The sequence below is a fragment of the Bos indicus genome, chromosome 15 (genome assembly GCF_029378745.1).
Source record: "Bos indicus isolate NIAB-ARS_2022 breed Sahiwal x Tharparkar chromosome 15, NIAB-ARS_B.indTharparkar_mat_pri_1.0, whole genome shotgun sequence".
In the NCBI taxonomy this organism is placed as follows: Eukaryota; Metazoa; Chordata; class Mammalia; order Artiodactyla; family Bovidae; genus Bos; species Bos indicus.
In genome coordinates this window covers 80782789-80800871 of record NC_091774.1, presented here as the reverse complement: position 1 = coordinate 80800871, position 18083 = coordinate 80782789, and the positions used below count along the sequence as shown (strand labels likewise).

Here is an 18083-nt window from a genome sequence, read left to right as displayed (position 1 = left end):
AATAGGTTCCAGTTTCATCCATCTCATTAGAACTGATTCAAATGTATTCTTTTTAATGGCTGAGTAATACTCCATTGTGTATATGTACCACTGCTTTCTTATACATTCATCTGCTGATGGGCATCTAGGTTGCTTCCATGTCCTGGCTATTATAAACAGTGCTGTGATGAACATTGGGGTACACGTGTCTCTTTCCCTTCTGGTTTCCTCAGTGTGTATGCCCAGCATTGGAATTGCTGGATCATAAGGCAGTTTTATTTCCAGTTTTTTAAGGAATCTCCACGCTGTTCTCCATAGTGGCTGTATTAGTTTGCATTCCCACCAACAGTGTAAGGGGGTTCCCTTTTCTCCACACCCTCTCCAGCATTTATTGCTTGTAGACTTTTGGATCACAGCCATTCTGACTGGCGTGAAATGGTACCTCATAGTGGTTTTGATTTGCATTTCTCTGATAATGAGTGATGTTGAGCATCTTTTCATGTGTTTGTTACCCATCTGTATGTCTTCTTTGGAGAAATGTCTATTTAGTTCTTTGGCCCATTTTTTGATTGGGTCATTTATTTTTCTGGAATTGAGCTGTAGGAGTTGCTTGTATATTTTTGAGATTAGTTGTTTGTCAGTTGCTTCATTCGCTATTATTTTCTCCCATTCTGAAGGCTGTCTTATCACCTTGCTAATTGTTTCCTTTGTTGTGCATAAGCTTTTAAGTTTAATTAGGTCCCATTTATTTTTGCTTTTATTTCCAATATTCTGGGAGGTGGGTCATAGAGGATCCTGCTGTGATGTATGTCGGAGAGTGTTTTGCCTATGTTCTCCTCTAGGAGTTTTATAGTTTCTGGTCTTACATTGAGATCTTTAATCCATTTTGAGTTTATTTTTGTGTATGGTGTTAGAAAGTGTTCTAGTTTCATTCTTTTAAAAGTGGTTGACCAGTTTTCCCCGCACCACTTGTTAAAGAGATTGTCTTTAATCCATTGTATATTCTTGCCTCCTTTGTCAAAGATAAGGTGTCCATATGTGCGTGGATCTACCTCTGGGCTTTCTATTTTGTTGCATTGATCTATATTTCTGTCTTTGTGCCAGTACCATACTGTCTTGATGACTGTGGCTTTGTAGTAGAACCTGAAGTCAGGTAGGTTGATTCCTCCAGTTCCATTCTTCTTTCTCAAGATCGCTTTGGCTATTCGAGGTTTTTTGTATTTCCATACAAATTGTGAAATTATTTGTTCTAGCTCTGCGAAGAATACCATTGGTAGCTTGATAGGGATTACATTGAATCTATAAATTGCTTTGGGTAGTATACTCATTTTCACTATATTGATTCTTCCAATCCATGAACATGGTATATTTCTCCATCTATTAGTGTCCTCTTTGATTTCTTTCACCAGTGTTTTATAGTTTTCTATAAATAGGTCTTTAGTTTCTTTAGGTAGATATATTCCTAAGTATTTTATTCTTTCCGTTGCAATGGTGAATGGAATTGTTTCCTTAATTTCTCTTTCTATTTTCTCATTATTAGTGTATAGGAATGCAAGGGATTTCTGTGTGTTGATTTTATATCCTGCAACTTTACTGTATTCATTGACTAGTTCTAGCAATTTTCTGGTGGAGTCTTTAGGGTTTTCTATGTAGAGGATCATGTCATCTGCAAACAATGAGAGTTTTACTTTTCTTTTCCAATGTGGATTCCTTTTATTCCTTTTTCTGCTCTGATTGCTGTGGCCAAAACTTCCAAAACTATGTTGAATAGTAATGGTGAAAGTGGGCACCCTTGTCTTGTTCCTGACTTTAGAGGAAATGCTTTCAAATTTTCACCATTGAGGATAATGTTTGCTGTGGGTTTGTCATATATAGCTTTTATTATGTTGAGGTATGTTCCTTCTATTCCTGCTTTCTGGAGAGTTTTTATCATAAATGGACGTTGAGTTTTGTCAAAGGCTTTCTCTGCATCTATTGAGATAATCATATGGTTTTTATTTTTCAATTTGTTAATGTGGTGTATTTCACTGATTGATTTGCGGATATTGAAGAATCCTTGCATCCCTGGGATAAAGCCCACTTGGTCATGGTGTATGATCTTTTTAATGTGATGTTGGATTCTGATTGCTAGAATTTTGTTAAGGATTTTTGCATCTATGTTCATCAGTGATATTGGCCTGTAGTTTTCTTTTTTTGTGGGATCTTTGTCAGGTTTTGGTATTAGGGGGATGGTGGCCTCATAGAATGAGTTTGGAAGTTTACCTTCCTCTGCAATTTTCTGGAAGAGTTTGAGTAGGATAGGTGTTAGCTCTTCTCTAAATTTTTGGTAGAATTCAACTGTGAAGCTGTCTGGACCTGGGCTTTTGTTTGCTGGAAGATTTTTGATTACAGTTTCAATTTCTGTGCTTGTGATTGGTCTGTTAAGATTTTTTATTTCTTCCTGGTCCAGTTTTGGAAAGTTGTACTTTTCTAAGAATTTGTTCATTTCTTCCACGTTGTCCATTTTATTGGCATAAATTGTTGGTAGTAGTCTCTTATGATCCTTTGTATTTCTGTGCTGTCTGTTGTGATCTCTCCATTTTCATTGCTAATTTTATTGATTTGATTTTTCTCCCTTTGTTTCTTGATGAGTCTGGCTAATGGTTTGTCAATTTTATTTATCCTTTCAAAGAACCAGCTTTTGGCTTTGTTGATTTTTGCTATGGTCTCTTTTGTTTCTTTTGCATTTATTTCTGCCCTAATTTTTAAGGTTTCTTTCCTTCTACTAACCCTGGGGTTCTTCATTTCTTCCTTTTCTAGTTGCTTTAGGTGTAGAGTTAGGTTATTTATTTGACTTTTTTCTTGTTTCTTGAGGTATGTCTGTATTGCTATGAACTTTCCCCTTAGGACTGCTTTTACAGTGTCCCACAGGTTTTGGGTTGTTGTGTTTTCATTTTCATTCGTTTCTATGCAAATTTTGATTTCTTTTTTGATTTCTTCTATGATTTGTTGGTTATTCAGCAGTGTGTTGTTCAGCCTCCATATGTTGGAATTTTTAATAGTTTTTCTTCTGTAATTGAGATCTAATCTTACTGCATTGTGGTCAGAGAAGATGCTTGGAATGATTTCTATTTTTTTGAATTTCCCAAGGCTACATTTATGGCCCAGGATGTGATCTATCCTGGAGAAGGTTCCATGTGCGCTTGAGAAAAAGGTGAAATTCATTGTTTTGGGATGAAATGTCCTATAGATATCAATTAGGTCTAACTGGTCTATTGTATCATTTAACGTTTGTGTTTCCTTGTTAATTTTCTGTTTAGTTGATCTATCCATAGATGTGAGTGGGTATTAAAGTCTCCCACTATTATTGTGTTATGGTTAATTTCTCCTTTCATACTTGTTAGCATTTGTCTTACATATATTTATAATTGTTATATCTTCTTCTTGGATTGATCCTTTGATCATTATGTAGTGACCGTCTTTGTCTCTTTTCACAGCCTTTGTTTTAAAGTCTATTTTATCTGATATGAGTATTGCTACTCCTGCTTTCTTTTGGTCCCTATTTGCATGGAAAATCTTTTTCCAGCCCTTCATTTTCAGTCTGTATGTGTCCCCTGTCTTGAGGTGGGTCTCTTGTAGACAACATATGTAGGGGTCTTGTTTTTGTATCCATTCAGCCAGTCTTTGTCTTTTGGTTGGGGAATTCAACCCATTTACTTTAAGGTAATTACTGATAAGTGTGATCCCGTTGCCATTTACTTTATTGTTTTGGGTTTGAATTTATACACCGTTTTTGTGTTTCCTGTCTAGAGAATATCCTTTAGTATTTGTTGGAGAGCTGGTTTGGTGGTGCAGAATTCTCTCAGCTTTTGCTTGTCTGAGAAGCTTTTGATTTCTCCTTCATATTTGAATGAGATCCTTGCTGGGTACAATAATCTGGGCTGTAGGTTATTTTCTTTCATCACTTTAAGTATGTCTTGCCATTCCCTCCTGGCTTGGAGAGTTTCTATTGAAAGATCAGCTGTTATCCTTATGGGAATTCCCTTGTGTGTTATTTGTTGTTTTTCCCTTGCTGCTTTTAATATTTGTTCTTTGTGTTTGATCTTTGTTAATTTGATTAATATGTGTCTTGGGGTGTTTGGCCTTGGGTTTATTCTGTTTGGGACTCTCTGGGTTTCTTGGACTTGAGTGATTATTTCCTTCCCCATTTTAGGGGAGTTTTCAACTATTATCTCCTCAAGTATTTTCTCATGGTCTTTCTTTTTGTCTTCTTCTTCTGGGACCCCTATGATTTGAATGCTGTAGCGTTTAATATTGTCCTGGAGGTCTCTGAGATTGTCCTCATTTCTTTTAATTGGTTTTTCTTTTTTCCTCTCTGATTCATTTATTTCTACCATTGTATCTTCTAATTCACTAATCCTATCTTCTGCCTCTGTTATTCTACTATTTGTTGCCTCCAGAGGGTTTTTTATTTCATTTATTGCATTATTCATTATATATAGACTCTTTTTTATTTCTTCTAGGTCCTTGTTAAACCTTTCTTGCATCTTCTCAATCCTTGTCTCCAGGCTATTTACCTGTGATTCCATTTTGATTTCAAGATTTTGGATCAATTTCACTATCATTATTCAGAATTCTTTATCAGATAGATTCCCTATCTCTTCCTCTTTTGTTTGGTTTGGTTGGCATTTATCCTGTTCCTTTACCTGCTGGGTATTCCTCTGTCTCTTCATCTTGTTTAAATTGCTGAGTTTGGGGTGTCCTTTCTGTATTCTGGCAGTTTGTGGAGTTCTTTTTATTGTGGCATTTCCTCGCTGTGTGTGGGTTTGTACAGGTGGCTTGTCAAGGTTTCTTGGTTAGGGAAGCTTGTGTTGGTGTTCTGGTGGGTGGAGCTGTATTTCTTCTCTCTGGAGTGCAATGAAATGTCCAGTAATGAGGTATGAGATGTCTATGGTTTTGGGGTGACTTTGGGCAGCCTGTATCTTGGAGCTCACGGCTGTGTTCTTGTGTTCCTGGAGAATTTGCTTGGTATGTCTTGCCCTGGAACTTGTTGGCCCTTGTGTGGTGCTTGGTTTCAGTGTAGGTATGGAGGTGTTTGATGAGCTCCTGTCAATTAATGTTCCCTGGAGTCAGGGTTTGGACTTAAGCCTCCTGCTTCCAGTTATCGGTCCTATTTTTACAGTCGTTTCAAAACTTCTCCTTCTATACAGCACCATTGATAAAACATCTACGCTAAAGATGAAAAGTTTCTCCACCGTGAGGGTCACCCAGGGAGGTTCACAGCATTACATGGAGAAGAGAAGAGGGAGGAGGGAGTTAGAGGTGACCCGAATGAGATAAGGTGGAATCAATAGAGGAGAGAATGGGCTAGCCAGTACTCACTTCCTTATGTGCACTCCGCAACTGGACCACTCAGAGATGTTCACAGAGTTATGCAGAGAAGAGAAGAAGGAGGAAGGAGACAGAGGTGGCCAGGAGGATAAAAGGGGGGAATGAAAAGGAGGGAGACAGATCTAGCCAGTAATCAGTTCCCTAAGTGTTCTCCACCATCTGGAACACACAGAAATTCACAGAGTTGGGTAGAGTAGAGAGGGTTTAGGGAGGAGACACAGGCGACCTGGTGGAGAAAAAGGAGAGTCCAAAGGGAGAGAGAGCAGTCAAGCCAGTAATCTCACTCCCTAGTGAAAAATGAGTACTGAAGACTGGATTCTTAAGGGTACAAAATTGGTAACAAATACATAAAAGCAGAAATTAAAAATCTAGAGTAGAGTTTGGAATTTCAAAAATACAATGTTAAAGAAAAGAAGAAGGAAAAGAAAGAGAGAAAAAACAAACAAACAGAAACAAACAAAGTCGCAAAAATTATAAAGAAAATATAGGTACAAAATTGATAACAAATACCAAAAAGCAAAAGTTAAAAATCTAGAGTAGAGTTTGGAATTTCAAAAATACAATGTTAAAGAAAAGAAGAAGGAAAAGAAAGAGAGAAAAAACAAACAAACAAAAACAAACAAAGTCGCAAAAATTATAAAGAAAATATAGGTACAAAATTGATAACAAATACCAAAAAGCAAAAGTTAAAAATCTAGAGTAGAGTTTGGAATTTCAAAAATGCAATGTTAAAGAAAAGAAGAAAAAAAGTCAAAAAAATTATAAAAAATATATATATGAAGTTTGCTTTAAAAAAAATAGGGTCTTTTTTTTTTTTGCTAAGTAATAGTAGGTTATAAAATTGAAAATTAAAGGAATAATAGAGGACTTAAAATTCTTTAAAAAATTTAAAAGAAAGACAGAAAGAATGATCATAAAAATAGTAAAAATATATCTAGGACTTTCTCTAGTTTTGTTGTGGGTATTGTGGGTTCAGTTCATTTTCGGCTAGTTCCTTCATCTGACATATTTCTCAAGATCTATAGGCCCCTTCCTATGTAGTCGGTATTAACCACAGGGTTTTAATCTATTGCCTGTAGCTTCCAAGGCGGTTCCCTCTGTTATAGATTCTTCTGTTTGCTGGTCTCTTCAGTGTCTGGTTTCCGCCCTGACACAAAGGGGACGGTGGAGGATACTTTTTGTTTTTTTAGGCTCACTTGTTCAGTCATGCTGTGGAGAGGGAGGGACGATGCAAACAAATAACACTGGCGTGTGCTCACAGTGCCTCAGCCACACTGGGCCTGCCCTGCTCACGGCGCATGTAGCCTCCCTGCCCACTCTGCTCAGGCTCTAGGCTGCTCCGCCAGGAACCATCTGTGTCCGGCCCTGGGCTGCTTGTACCTCCCAGGTCCAAGCCTCTCAGGTTCAGGCACTCGGGTAGTCCTCAGGGGCACAGACTTGGTTGGGCCTGCGTTTTGTGCCCTTCCCAGGTCCAAGCATCTCAGGTGATGAGGTGTTTGGTGAGCGTGACTGCTGCAACTTATCACCTCCCTGCCGCTCAGTTATCTAGGTGTATGACTGGCGCACCTTCTCAGGCAGATGTTGACCGTCCAGTCACCCAAGAAGTTTTAGTTAGCAAAGAAGCCTGCTTACAGTTTTATAGATAATGTCTCTCTGGGGCTGCGATTGCCCCCTTCCAGCTCTGGCTGCCTGTCACCGGAGGGGGATGGTCTCTAGCCGGCTATCTCTGTTCAGTCCTCTGTTCCGTGTGCGGGCCTGGCGGTGTCTTAGGTTAGGGCTGGCTTTCGCATGGTAGACATCCCACAGTCTGGTTTGCTAGCCCAAATTATTTCACTCAGATAGCACTCTGGGTATTCAGGCCAGATCCTTACTCTAAGCAATGCAGCCCACGCTGTGCCTCCCTGCCCAGCCCCTGCTTGCTAGTGGCGTGTGCAGGCGTCTGCACTGCTTCTCTGCTGGGGGAGTTACCATAGGGCTCGTAATCTGCGGTTTTTAATTGTTTATTTATTTTTCCTCCCTGTTATGTTGCCTTCTGTGCTTCCAAGGCTTGGCACAGATTCGGCAGTGAGAAGGTTTCCTGGTATTTGGAAACTTCTTTCTTTTTAAGACTCCCTTCCTGGGATGGAACTCCGTCCCTCCCTCTTTTGTCTCTTTTTTCGTCTTTTATATTTTTTCCTACCTCCTTTCGAAGACTTGGGTTGCTTTTCTGGGTGCCTGATGGCCTCTGCCGGCATTTAGAAGTTGTTTTGTGGAATTCACCTGGCGTTTAAATGTTCTTTTGATGAATTTGTGGGGGAGAAAGTGTTCTCCCCGTCCTACTCCTCCGCCATCTTAGCTCCTCCCTTGCCTTGGGTTTATTCTATTTGGGACTCTCTAGTTTTCTTGGACTTGGGTGTCTATTTCCTTCCCCATTTTAGGGAAGTTTTCAACTATTATCTCCTCAAGGATTTTCTCATGGCCTTTCTTTTTGTCTTCTTCTTCTGGGACTCCTGTGATTTGAATGTTGGGGCGTTTAACATTGTCCCAGAGGTCTCTGAGGTTGTCCTCATTTATTTTAATTCTTTTTCCTTTTTCCCTCTCTGCTTCATTTATTTCTACCATTCTATCTTCCACCTCACTTATCCTGTCTTCTGCCTCTGTTATTCTACTGTTGGTTCCCTCCAGAGTGCTTTTGATCTTAGTTATTGCATTATTCATTATATATCAACTCTTTTTTATTTATTCTGGGTCCTTGTTAAACCTTTCTTGCATCTTCTCAATCCTTGTCTCCAGTTTATTTATCTGTAATCCATTTTGTTTTCAAGATTTTCCAATCATTTTTACTATTCTTATTCTGAATTCTTTTTCAGGTGTACTCCCTCTCTCTTCCTCTTTTGTTTGGTTTGGTGGGCATTTATCATGTTCCTTTATAAAGCAGTACATTTATTTTACATTTCAGGTTTATGCAATAATTGAAACCAAACATATGAGGATCCTCTTTGTAGACAATTTAGGGAACTTGTTTAAATGAATTGAAAACCATGAACCTCAATTTTAATATTGATTATATACAAAATTGGGGTTTTCTAATCTTTAAGAATATATCTGAAATATATTTGAAATAACTATATACTTTGTGATGTCTATACATACTTATATGTTAAATAATCTCAATAAAGTCCCTTTTCATGGGTAGTGTGGAACATGTTTCTCAAACTAAGTCCAAGGGAAAAGTAGAGATGAGATGAGATGTTACTATGTTGTGCGCTCAGTTGCTCAGTCATGGTCAACTCTTTGTGACCCCATGGACTGTATGTAGCCTGCCAGGCTCCTCTGTCCATGGAATTCTCCAAGCAAGAATAATGGAATGGGTGGCCATTTCCTTCTCCAGTTACTATATTACTTTCACTCAAAGAAATTATCTGTTGAAGAAAGAAGCATTAGTTTAAGATGTGAGCATTTTCTCTATTTCAAAATACCAAATAGTGTTTAAACATCTCTACTGGATGACTTGATGTGCTGAATTTTACAATTTGGTCCAACCTAGAAGAATTTTTTTTTTCCATATGACTTTTAGAGATTCTTTAACGTCCTTATTTCTCAAACTGTAGATGAGGGGGTTTAACATGGGAATCACAATGCCATAAAACATGGAGGCCACTTTCATATTCTCCTGGGAATTATTAGAATGAGGTTGTAAGTACATGTAAGAGAGGGTTCCATAGAAAATGGTGACTGCAGCCAGGTGGGAGGCACAGGTGGAGAAGGCTTTTTTCCTCCCTGTAGTAGAGGACATCTTTAGGATGGTAGTGATGATATTTCCATAGGAAAAGATGATAACCAACTCGGTAAATATTAAGTTAAATCCCACAAAGACAGCAAGTAGCATGATGTTGATGTCAATGTTGGAGCATGAAAGGGCAAGAATTGGAGGGACATCGCAGAAAAAGTGATTGATAGTATTACCCTTGCAAAAGACCAGTGAAAATGTAAAACCTGTGTGCACAGATGCATTTATGAAGCCCATGATGTATGAACCAGCTACCAATGGGATGCAGACTCTTCGGGACATGACTGTGGGATAGTGAAGCGGGTTACAGATGGCCATATAACGGTCCACCGCCATAGTAGCAAGGAGGTAACAGTCACTGGTCGCAAATGTTGCATAAATCAATAACTGCATGACACAGCCCTTGAATGATATTAATTTGCTTCCTACTGTGAAGTTTTGCAGCATCTTGGGAGTGATAGCAGAAGTATAACAGATATCTACAAAAGCTAAATGTTGTAGGAAAAAGTACATTGGTGTTTGGAGTCTGGAATCTGTCTTGATGAGTAGGATCATTCCAATATTACCCACCATGGAGGTCACATAGATGACCAGAAATCCAGTGAAGAGGAAATACTGATACTTATATTGTGCACCAAATCCCAGTAGAAAGAATTCAGTCACTTCAGTGCTATTTCCTTCTGTCATGAGTAAAAAAGTCTAGAAAGGACCAAGATGAGGACCAAGAACAGACAAGAAATCTTTGTGATTTGTTGAGTAGTAAAAGGTCTTAACTCTTCATGTCACTTTGTAAAAAATAGATTTTTATGGCAATCACTCATAACAAGGTTTATTTCTTTCCAAATATTTCTTTCTATTTTCTTGATAAGAAACCACCACATAAAAGTAACATGTAAGCCTTGGATTCAGTTTTGAAACAAAGAAGTTTTCACAGACGAAGTTTCACTTCTAAAATCTGTGATTCTAGGAAACATAGATTAACATACATTTCAGATATCTAAAGTTTCGTAAAGCAATAGTCAAACATAATTACATACATTTTAAGCAACCTATAGTTTTCCTCAGCCATTTATCATTTAAACCTAGTTTTAGATCTCAAAATTAGTAGAATCTTAATTAGACAAAGAAATTTTTGAGATTTATTCATGACCATGTATGTTTGAGGCTCAGAAAATCTGTACCACTATTCTTACCATGCACTTCCCTATATATGATATTCTTCACAAGCCAGACAGTCCTCTCATTTCATATATATATCAGGGTAAAGGAGTCTCATGTAAATAACTCTAAGTCATCTATATACCTCCATACTTGAGGTGGCTAGTAAGGATGTGTTTAGTGTTAGGGGCTTCCATGGTGGCTCAGATGGTAAAGCATCTGCCTACAATGAGGGAGACCTGGGTTCAATCCTGGGGTCGGGAAGATCTCCTGGAGAAGGAAATGGCAATCCACTCCATGGATGGAGGAGCCTGGCAGGCTACAGTCCATGGGGTCGCAAAGAGTCAGACATGACTGAGCAACTTCACTTTCTTTAGTGTTAGGAATGTTACAGACTAAGCCTCTTACTGACATGAGCTCCTCTGAAGCTCCCATGTATGTTTGCTGAAATCTTTTGAGAAGTCAGCTCAGTGGGATAACTTTGTTGTAAGGACAAGAAACTATTCTCTTCAATTCACTGTTTAGAGTAGGCGGAGAATAGATAAGTTAGTGCAAGCTCCTCCCTCAGGTTAATCTGGTGTGAAATAGATGAAATGCAGCCCTTTTAAAGAAGCATCCAACCATAGATACAAGTATCTATTAGAGGAAGCTAGAATAGAGCAAGGGTCCACTTAATCTAGAATCTTGATAGGATAATTACTATTTCATTTACTATAACAACTTGACTTTCATCACTCTGAATTCAAGTGAAGTATAGATATGACATTAGTAAGACGCTTTTTCAAGAGCTAATGAAACTAGTCGAAGTCCCACCATTCTCATCTGACACAGAAAGTGAAAGTGAAGTCGCTCAGTCGTGTCCGACTCTTTGCGACCCGTGGACTGTAGACCACCAAGCTCCTCTGTCCATGGGGTTCTCCAGGCAAGAATACTGGAGTGAGTTGCCATTTCCTTCTCCAGGGGATCTTCCTGACCCAGGGATTGAACCCAGGTCTCCCACATTGCAGGCAGATGCTTTAACCTCTGCGCCAACAGGGAAGCCCTTAAAAACAAGAATATAGTCTCTCCTACAGACACAGAACTTCAGATCCAAGTACTAACATCAAAGATTTCAAAGGGAGGAAAGGAAGCCAGGTTGAAAGAAGAAGGGGGAGGAGGCGGGAGAGGGGGGCGAAAGGGGTGGCCTTACATATGTCTCCGGCCACCTACAGATATCCAGGCGTTATGGGACTTTCCCCTGTGCCTCCAGAGAAGGGAGGACTGGAACTCGGCCCTACCAGAAATCAGACCAGACCAGAACCAGAATTTGAGTTCTCTGCCAAGGGGTGATCAGTCTCTAATCCTCAGCTCAGCCTGAGGGCCCGTCGACCAGATTCCTGCGTCCAGGACTGTGGGACTAGAAAAATGGGGAAGGATAGGAAGCGTTAAGGAGAGGAAAGAGAGAGGGAAGGAGAGATAAGTCAATAAAGTCTCTTGTTCCTTACCCGTCGGGGCACTCTGGCCAGTTGTCTGTGTCAGGAGGAGGCCAGGGACAAAAGGGTCCCAGTTGCGGCCACTGGGTCTGGTCCATTGGCAGGCGAGCTGGCCCCTGAGTACCCCGAGTGGTCAGGATGTCAGTCTCAGCGAAAAAGAGTCCCCGCCAGAGTCGCCATTTGTTGCAGGAAGGCGGACCTCTTCCAGGGCCTGAAACTGGGCTCTTGTCTAACACTCGGAAATGAATTGTCCGAGGAGACACATGTGCTGACAAAGCAAGAGATTTTATAGAATGTGTATGCTAAGTTTGAGTTGTCTCAGCATGAAATTTTTTGCTTCATTTATGATGAAGGTCTTTGCTAATCAAATGATTGCTATGAAGAAAGGCCAACTGTTTGAGCAATTGGATGTGCTTAACCTCTGCTGGATCTCAGTGCTTCTGAGGATTCGTTTATGTTCAGCTTTGGGCTGTGGGAAGGAAACTGACAGATTTGAACTTGAATTTTTATCCTACCAATTAATAGAGAAAAAGGATATATCCCCCTTCAGCCTCAGTTCCTCTGCAACAAGGGTAATCCCAGAACTACTTAGAAGTTAATGATCTCCACTGAACCATCATTTACAAGAGCGAAAATTTGGAAATCAGGTTAACTAGCTCACATCAGATTCATATGATGGATCAGTACTCAGTCCTAAAAGGGTGAGATAAATATACACTCATAAAATTGTCCCTTTATATTATCAAGTGAGAAAAGTAAAATGTAGAGTAATAGGTAGAGTTTATAACCTTTTAAAAATCAAACTTTCTCTCATGCTTTCATTCTCTTTATTTCTTCAGGGAAAAAAGGTCAGGAAGAATACACAGCAAGCACTGAAAATATAAGTTTCAGTTAGGAAACAAAACTCTTTAATTTATCCATGGTTGTTGCATCGAATGAGAGAAAATCTCACTTAAACTTGTAAACTCAGCACTTTGCTTTCATTTTAAAAGGGGAAATTCATAACGTTGTTTTATAAATAAAGTGACTGTTTACATGTTATGGGTTTACTGATTAGCTAATGCTGAAGTCTGGCATTTTATATTTCATTTTCTGTCTTTTTCATTTCTGGTTTTGTTAATTTCCATATCTCTGGGCCACTTGAGCTTTTTTGAGAATTCTATTTTGACTTATCTATAGTTTTTTTTTTTTTTAATCACATATCACTGCATAACTTTTTTAGTGGCCACTCTAGAGGTTCTATTGTATGTACACACAGCTGCAGTTACATTTTACCAGTTTGAGCGAAATGTGGAGTACACTGAGAACAATATTAGTCAGTGTTAAACTTTTTGCTTCTATTGTCAAACATAATTTAGAAACCTCAATGTAAAGTAAATTGTATTTAACCATATTTGTGCTCTTTGCTTTCTTTTTTGTTGTTACAAGGTTTACTATTTAAACATGAAGTTAAAGAAATAATTTGTCAGGGTGGATGGAAACGCATAACACAATTAAATGCTGTGTCCCCAAACCTACTTCAAATGAAATGACATATGTATGTTTTAAGGAAAAGAAAAATTGTATACTTGTGCAAACATCAGACAAATGACAGACTGGCTAATCTTCATGTGTTAATAGCAGATAAAGGAGACTTTGTGGCATAGAAAGCTACCAAGGACAGTGAGAGACATCATGTAATGATAAATGGTAACCTACCAAGACGAAATAGCAATCCTAAGGGTTTTGTTGTTCTTTAGTTGCTAAGACATGTCCAACTCTTTTGCAACCCCATGGACTATAGACTACCAGACTCCTCTGTTCATGAGATTTCCCAGGCAAGAATACTGGACTGAATATTGCCACTTTATTTTCCAGGAGATATTCCAGACCCTGGGGTTGAACCTTTGCCTCCTGCATTGTGGGTGGATTCTGTACACCACAAGCCACCAAGGAAGCCATCCTAAGGGTATGGGCTCCAAACAAGAGAGCTACCATATATATGACGTGAAAACTGGTAGAAACGGAGGGAGAAATAGACAGGCACATAATTATAGTTGGGTACTTCAACATTTTTCTCCCAATGCTTGATAAAACTAGTCAGAAAGCAACAAGGATACAGAAAAACTCAATAATGACCCCAATTAACCAACTGAATGTAATAGATATTTACCAAACACTCCACCTAAAAGAGAATATACATTTTTTTCCAGCTCCGGAAGAATATATATGTATCATTCAATTATTTGTTCATTTGTATGCTTTCCCTGGCAATGCTCAGTCCAACTGAGTTCTTCCAGTCCACTTCCATTACATCAGTGGAAGTGAGGGAAGTCCTCCTGGTCCTGGGGTAGAGCACAGTGAAGTTCTGGCCCCTTTAATTCTGCCACTTTCTGCACACACTAGGATGATACATGGCTGATGTTGAAAATGGGATTACTTTGTTTTACTTACACCGATGCTGCTTCCACATTCTCTTTCTGCAACTGGTGGAGACTGACTGCTCACCACGTCTCTCCATGTGGTTTCCTTCAATCTGGGAGCTTATAGCTGGGGCCTGAGGGATCTCTACTGGGTCCCTTGAGAACCTGAGCTTCCAGAGCTGTGACACAATTGAAACAACAACAACAACAACAACATTCATTAGTTATTCTCTGATGGATAAAAGTTCATATTTCCCGAGGGGAGAAAATATGATTTTGTGTTACTGCCTTTTGGGATTTGGTTTCTTTGTTAAGAGCCCTGAGTGTTAGTTGCTCAGTCGTGCCTGGCTCTTTGCGACCCCATAGACTGCAGTCCACCAGGCTCTTCTCTCCATGGGATTTTCCAGGCAAGGGTAATGGAGTGGGTTGTCATTTCCTTCTCCAGGGGATCTTCCCAACCCAGGGATCGAACCTGGGTCTCCTGCACTGCAGGCAGATTCTTTACCCACTGACTTACGAGGGAAGCCCCATTGTTGACAAATTATCATACCTCCCTTCCTTTTTCCCTCACTGGTTTTCCCTTCCTCCTTGTCTTCCTTCTCCCCCCTCCCTTGTTTCCTTTCCTTTCTTCCTTTCTCCCACCTGTCTCCTTGCCTTCCTTTTTTTGGGGTGGTGGTGGTGGTGGTGGTGGTGAGGTGTATAATAAGCCATCCACATGGTTAAAAATGCAGACGTACCAAAGTGCATAGCATAAGACACCACTCCCCTCTATCCCTTGATTCCCAATCTCTAGTTTCCCTCCCTGGAGAACATCACTGTCCCTACTTCTTTATTGTTCCAGATTAGCCTTGCATTGCGTTTGCAAACATATCAATATTATATTCTTTATTCCTCAGCTGTACAAATGACAGTGTATCACTCACATTTTTCAGTGGCCTGCAGTTCACATAATATTTCTGGGTGACCTATATGGAAAGGGAAATCTCACTCTTACCCTGTTGTATAGTATTTCATGGGACAGCTGCATTGCTTAATATGTTTAACCAAACTCTCTTCCCTATTAGTAGATATTTAGATGGTTTCCAATCTTCTCTAAAAAACATACAATACATATATTAGTGTGCATAAGTGTGAACTATATCTCTAGGATTGAAAGATATTTAAGAGAAGAACCTCCAAGTCAAAGGGCATGAACACTATAAATGTTGATAGGTATTGCCCAAGTGTCCTTCAGAACAAGGTTCTGTCCATTTAAATCACATCTAGCAAATCTAAAGTGACTATTTCTGTATATCTTCTCTAACAAAATACTAAGAAATGTTATTAAACTTTGTCACTGCGATATGTAGAGAACAGTAGAATTTAGTTTTGTTTGCAGTTTTCCACTACAAACCAGACTGAGCAACTTTTTCAATGTCCAAGAAAGATTAGTATCTCCTTTTCTGTGAGTTATCTGTTTATATATGTTGCCCTGTTAAAAATTTTTGATTTTACAATGATGTTTGGAGTCAAGAACTCTTCCTTGTAAAATCTTCAAATATTTATTTCTCAATATTAACTATTTAATACTGTTGTTGTTCAGTTGCGGAGTCATGTCTGACTCTTTGTGACCCCATAGAGTGCCACATGCCAGGCCTCCCTGTCCCTCACCATCTCCCAGAACTCACTGAAGTCCATGTCCTCTGAATCGGTGATGCCATCCAACCATCTCATCCTCTGTTGCCCTCTTCTCCTTTTGCCTTCAATCTTTCCCAGCATCAGGGTCTTTTCCAATGGGTCTTTGTCTGATTCTGCCACTAGCTCTGTGATCTTGGGTGTGTTATTTATGTCCTGAGTCTTAACTTCCTCACTTGTAAAATGAGGACAATGAAAGTGCCTACTTCAGAAGGGTTGTGAAGGTTTAAATAAAATCAAGCTTGCAAAGCTCTTAACGCTCATTAGCTAGTCTTTAAACCCTTGCCTTCAGACAATTTACAGTTTGAGGCCATGGAAATGAAACTAACTTTCAAGACCAACATTGAGTGGCAAATACTGTGAACAGGAAGTCAGTTCAATTCAGTCTCTCAGTCGTGTCCAGCTCTTTGTGAGCCCATGAACCACAGCACACCAGGCCTCCCTGTCCATCACCAACTGGAAGAGCAGGGGGCAATCCAGGAGGATTTCCTGTAAGAGTGAGGTGTGTGCGGAGCACGTGGGAAGGGTGGGAAAGCAAATGGGACAACTTAAGGGGACTTGGAGGTGGGAATCAGATGGGTGTGCTTTTTGGACAGAGAGGAGTTTAGACTGCCCAGTGGGTAGGAAGAACTGCCAAGTGGTCCAGGAGATGGGGGATTATTGCGCCAACTCTGGGAGGTCCAGTGAGAATCTCGCAGGGCAGACACAGCCTGTGTGGGCAAGAGCCTCACAGTCCTAGAAACTGCTCATGGGCTCTGATTAAAACTTGGGTGCCCAGGGAAGCTGAAATGTTCTGCCTTTTTATCAAACCCCAATTGTACTTCTTGGGGCTGCTTAGTGGTGGGTCTCATCCCTCTGTCTCAGTTCTGTTTTACCAAGTGAGGAATCCTGTCCCCTCCCTCTCTTCCCTGGTCAGAAAAGCAACTGCAATAATTTTTCAGAGATTACTTTGTCAACCAAGGTCTGTCTAGTCAAGGCTATGGTTTTCCAGTAGTCACGTATGGATGTGAGAGTTGGGCTATAAAGAAAGCTGAGTGCCGAAGAATTGATGCTTTAGAACTGTGGTGTTGGAGAAGACTCTTGAGGGTCCCTTGGACTGCAAGGAGATCCAATCAGTCCATCCTAAAGGAAATTAGTCCTGAATATTGGAAGGACTGATGCTAAAGCTGAAACTCCAGTACTTTGGCCACGTGATGTGAAGAGCTGACTCATTGGAAAAGACCCTGATGCTGGGAAAGATTGAGGGCAGGAGGAGTAGGGATGACAGGGGATGAGATGGTTGGATAGCATCACTGACTCAGTGGACATGAGTTTCATCATGGACAGGAGTCCATCACTGACTCAACGGACATCACCAACTCCCAGGTGGACTCCGGGAGTTGGTGATGGACAGGGAGGCCTTGAGTGCTGCGGTTCATGGGATCGCAAAGAGTTGGACACGACTGAGCGACTGAACTGAACTGAACTGAACTGAATTGTGGGAAGACTGGCGTAACGTAACCCCTGCCCAGTGTGCAGACACTGAGCAGCGTCTTCTTGGCCAGATGGCACCCATTCCCAAGTGGGGCCCTTCTTGCCATAACATCAGCAAAATGCTTTCCATTATTCCTGGAACTGGAGGAGGGTTAACCTTCCACAAGCAGTGCTTCTCTCCTCATTCTGAGGAGATTATTATTACTACAAATAATTACAGGATAATTATTTTGTAATGATGACATATAACAACCCTGGAAATCAGATTATTCTTTCTCTCTAGCATTTGTTACTGGTGCTGTTTGTTGTTGTTAATGTTTGTGTTTCATGACTTTTCTGAATGAATCCTGTAAAAATTATATTCCTTTTCATGTATGCTCATTGCAGTGTCTCTGCTCCGTTACTTTAGTGGTCGGCTTGTAATTGGATAAAGATTTACTGAAATTCCTGGAAAAATCTCCCAGTTCTTACAACCAGCTCTGAGTGTATGTTGGGTTATGCAACCAACCCTCAGTAAAAGTGGTTTATAATGTCATCTTAGCCTTGACTTCCTGCTTGAGTATGGCTTTAGGATTAGCTAGAGTTCATGTCTAAGATTTTCCTAAGTCTTCCTTTTTTTTAAAAATATAAATTTATTTATTTTAGGTGGAGGTTAATTACTCTACAGTATTGTATTTGCTTTGTCACACATCAACATGACCACCACAGGTATACACGTGTTCCCCATCCTGAACCCCCCTCCCTCCTCCCTCCCTGTACCATCCCTCTGGGTCTTCTTGGTGCACC

The 18083-nt window shown here is 40.0% G+C and overlaps 1 protein-coding gene across 1 annotated transcript; it reads right to left on the bottom strand.

The window, feature by feature from the left end:
- Positions 1–8854: 8854 nt before the first annotated feature.
- On the bottom strand, positions 8855–9805 carry LOC109569141 (putative olfactory receptor 5AK3). The gene has a single exon (XM_019974447.2). It carries the CDS (start codon positions 9803–9805, stop codon positions 8855–8857), a length of 951 nt encoding a protein of 316 aa, XP_019830006.2.
- Positions 9806–18083: the final 8278 nt, after the last annotated feature.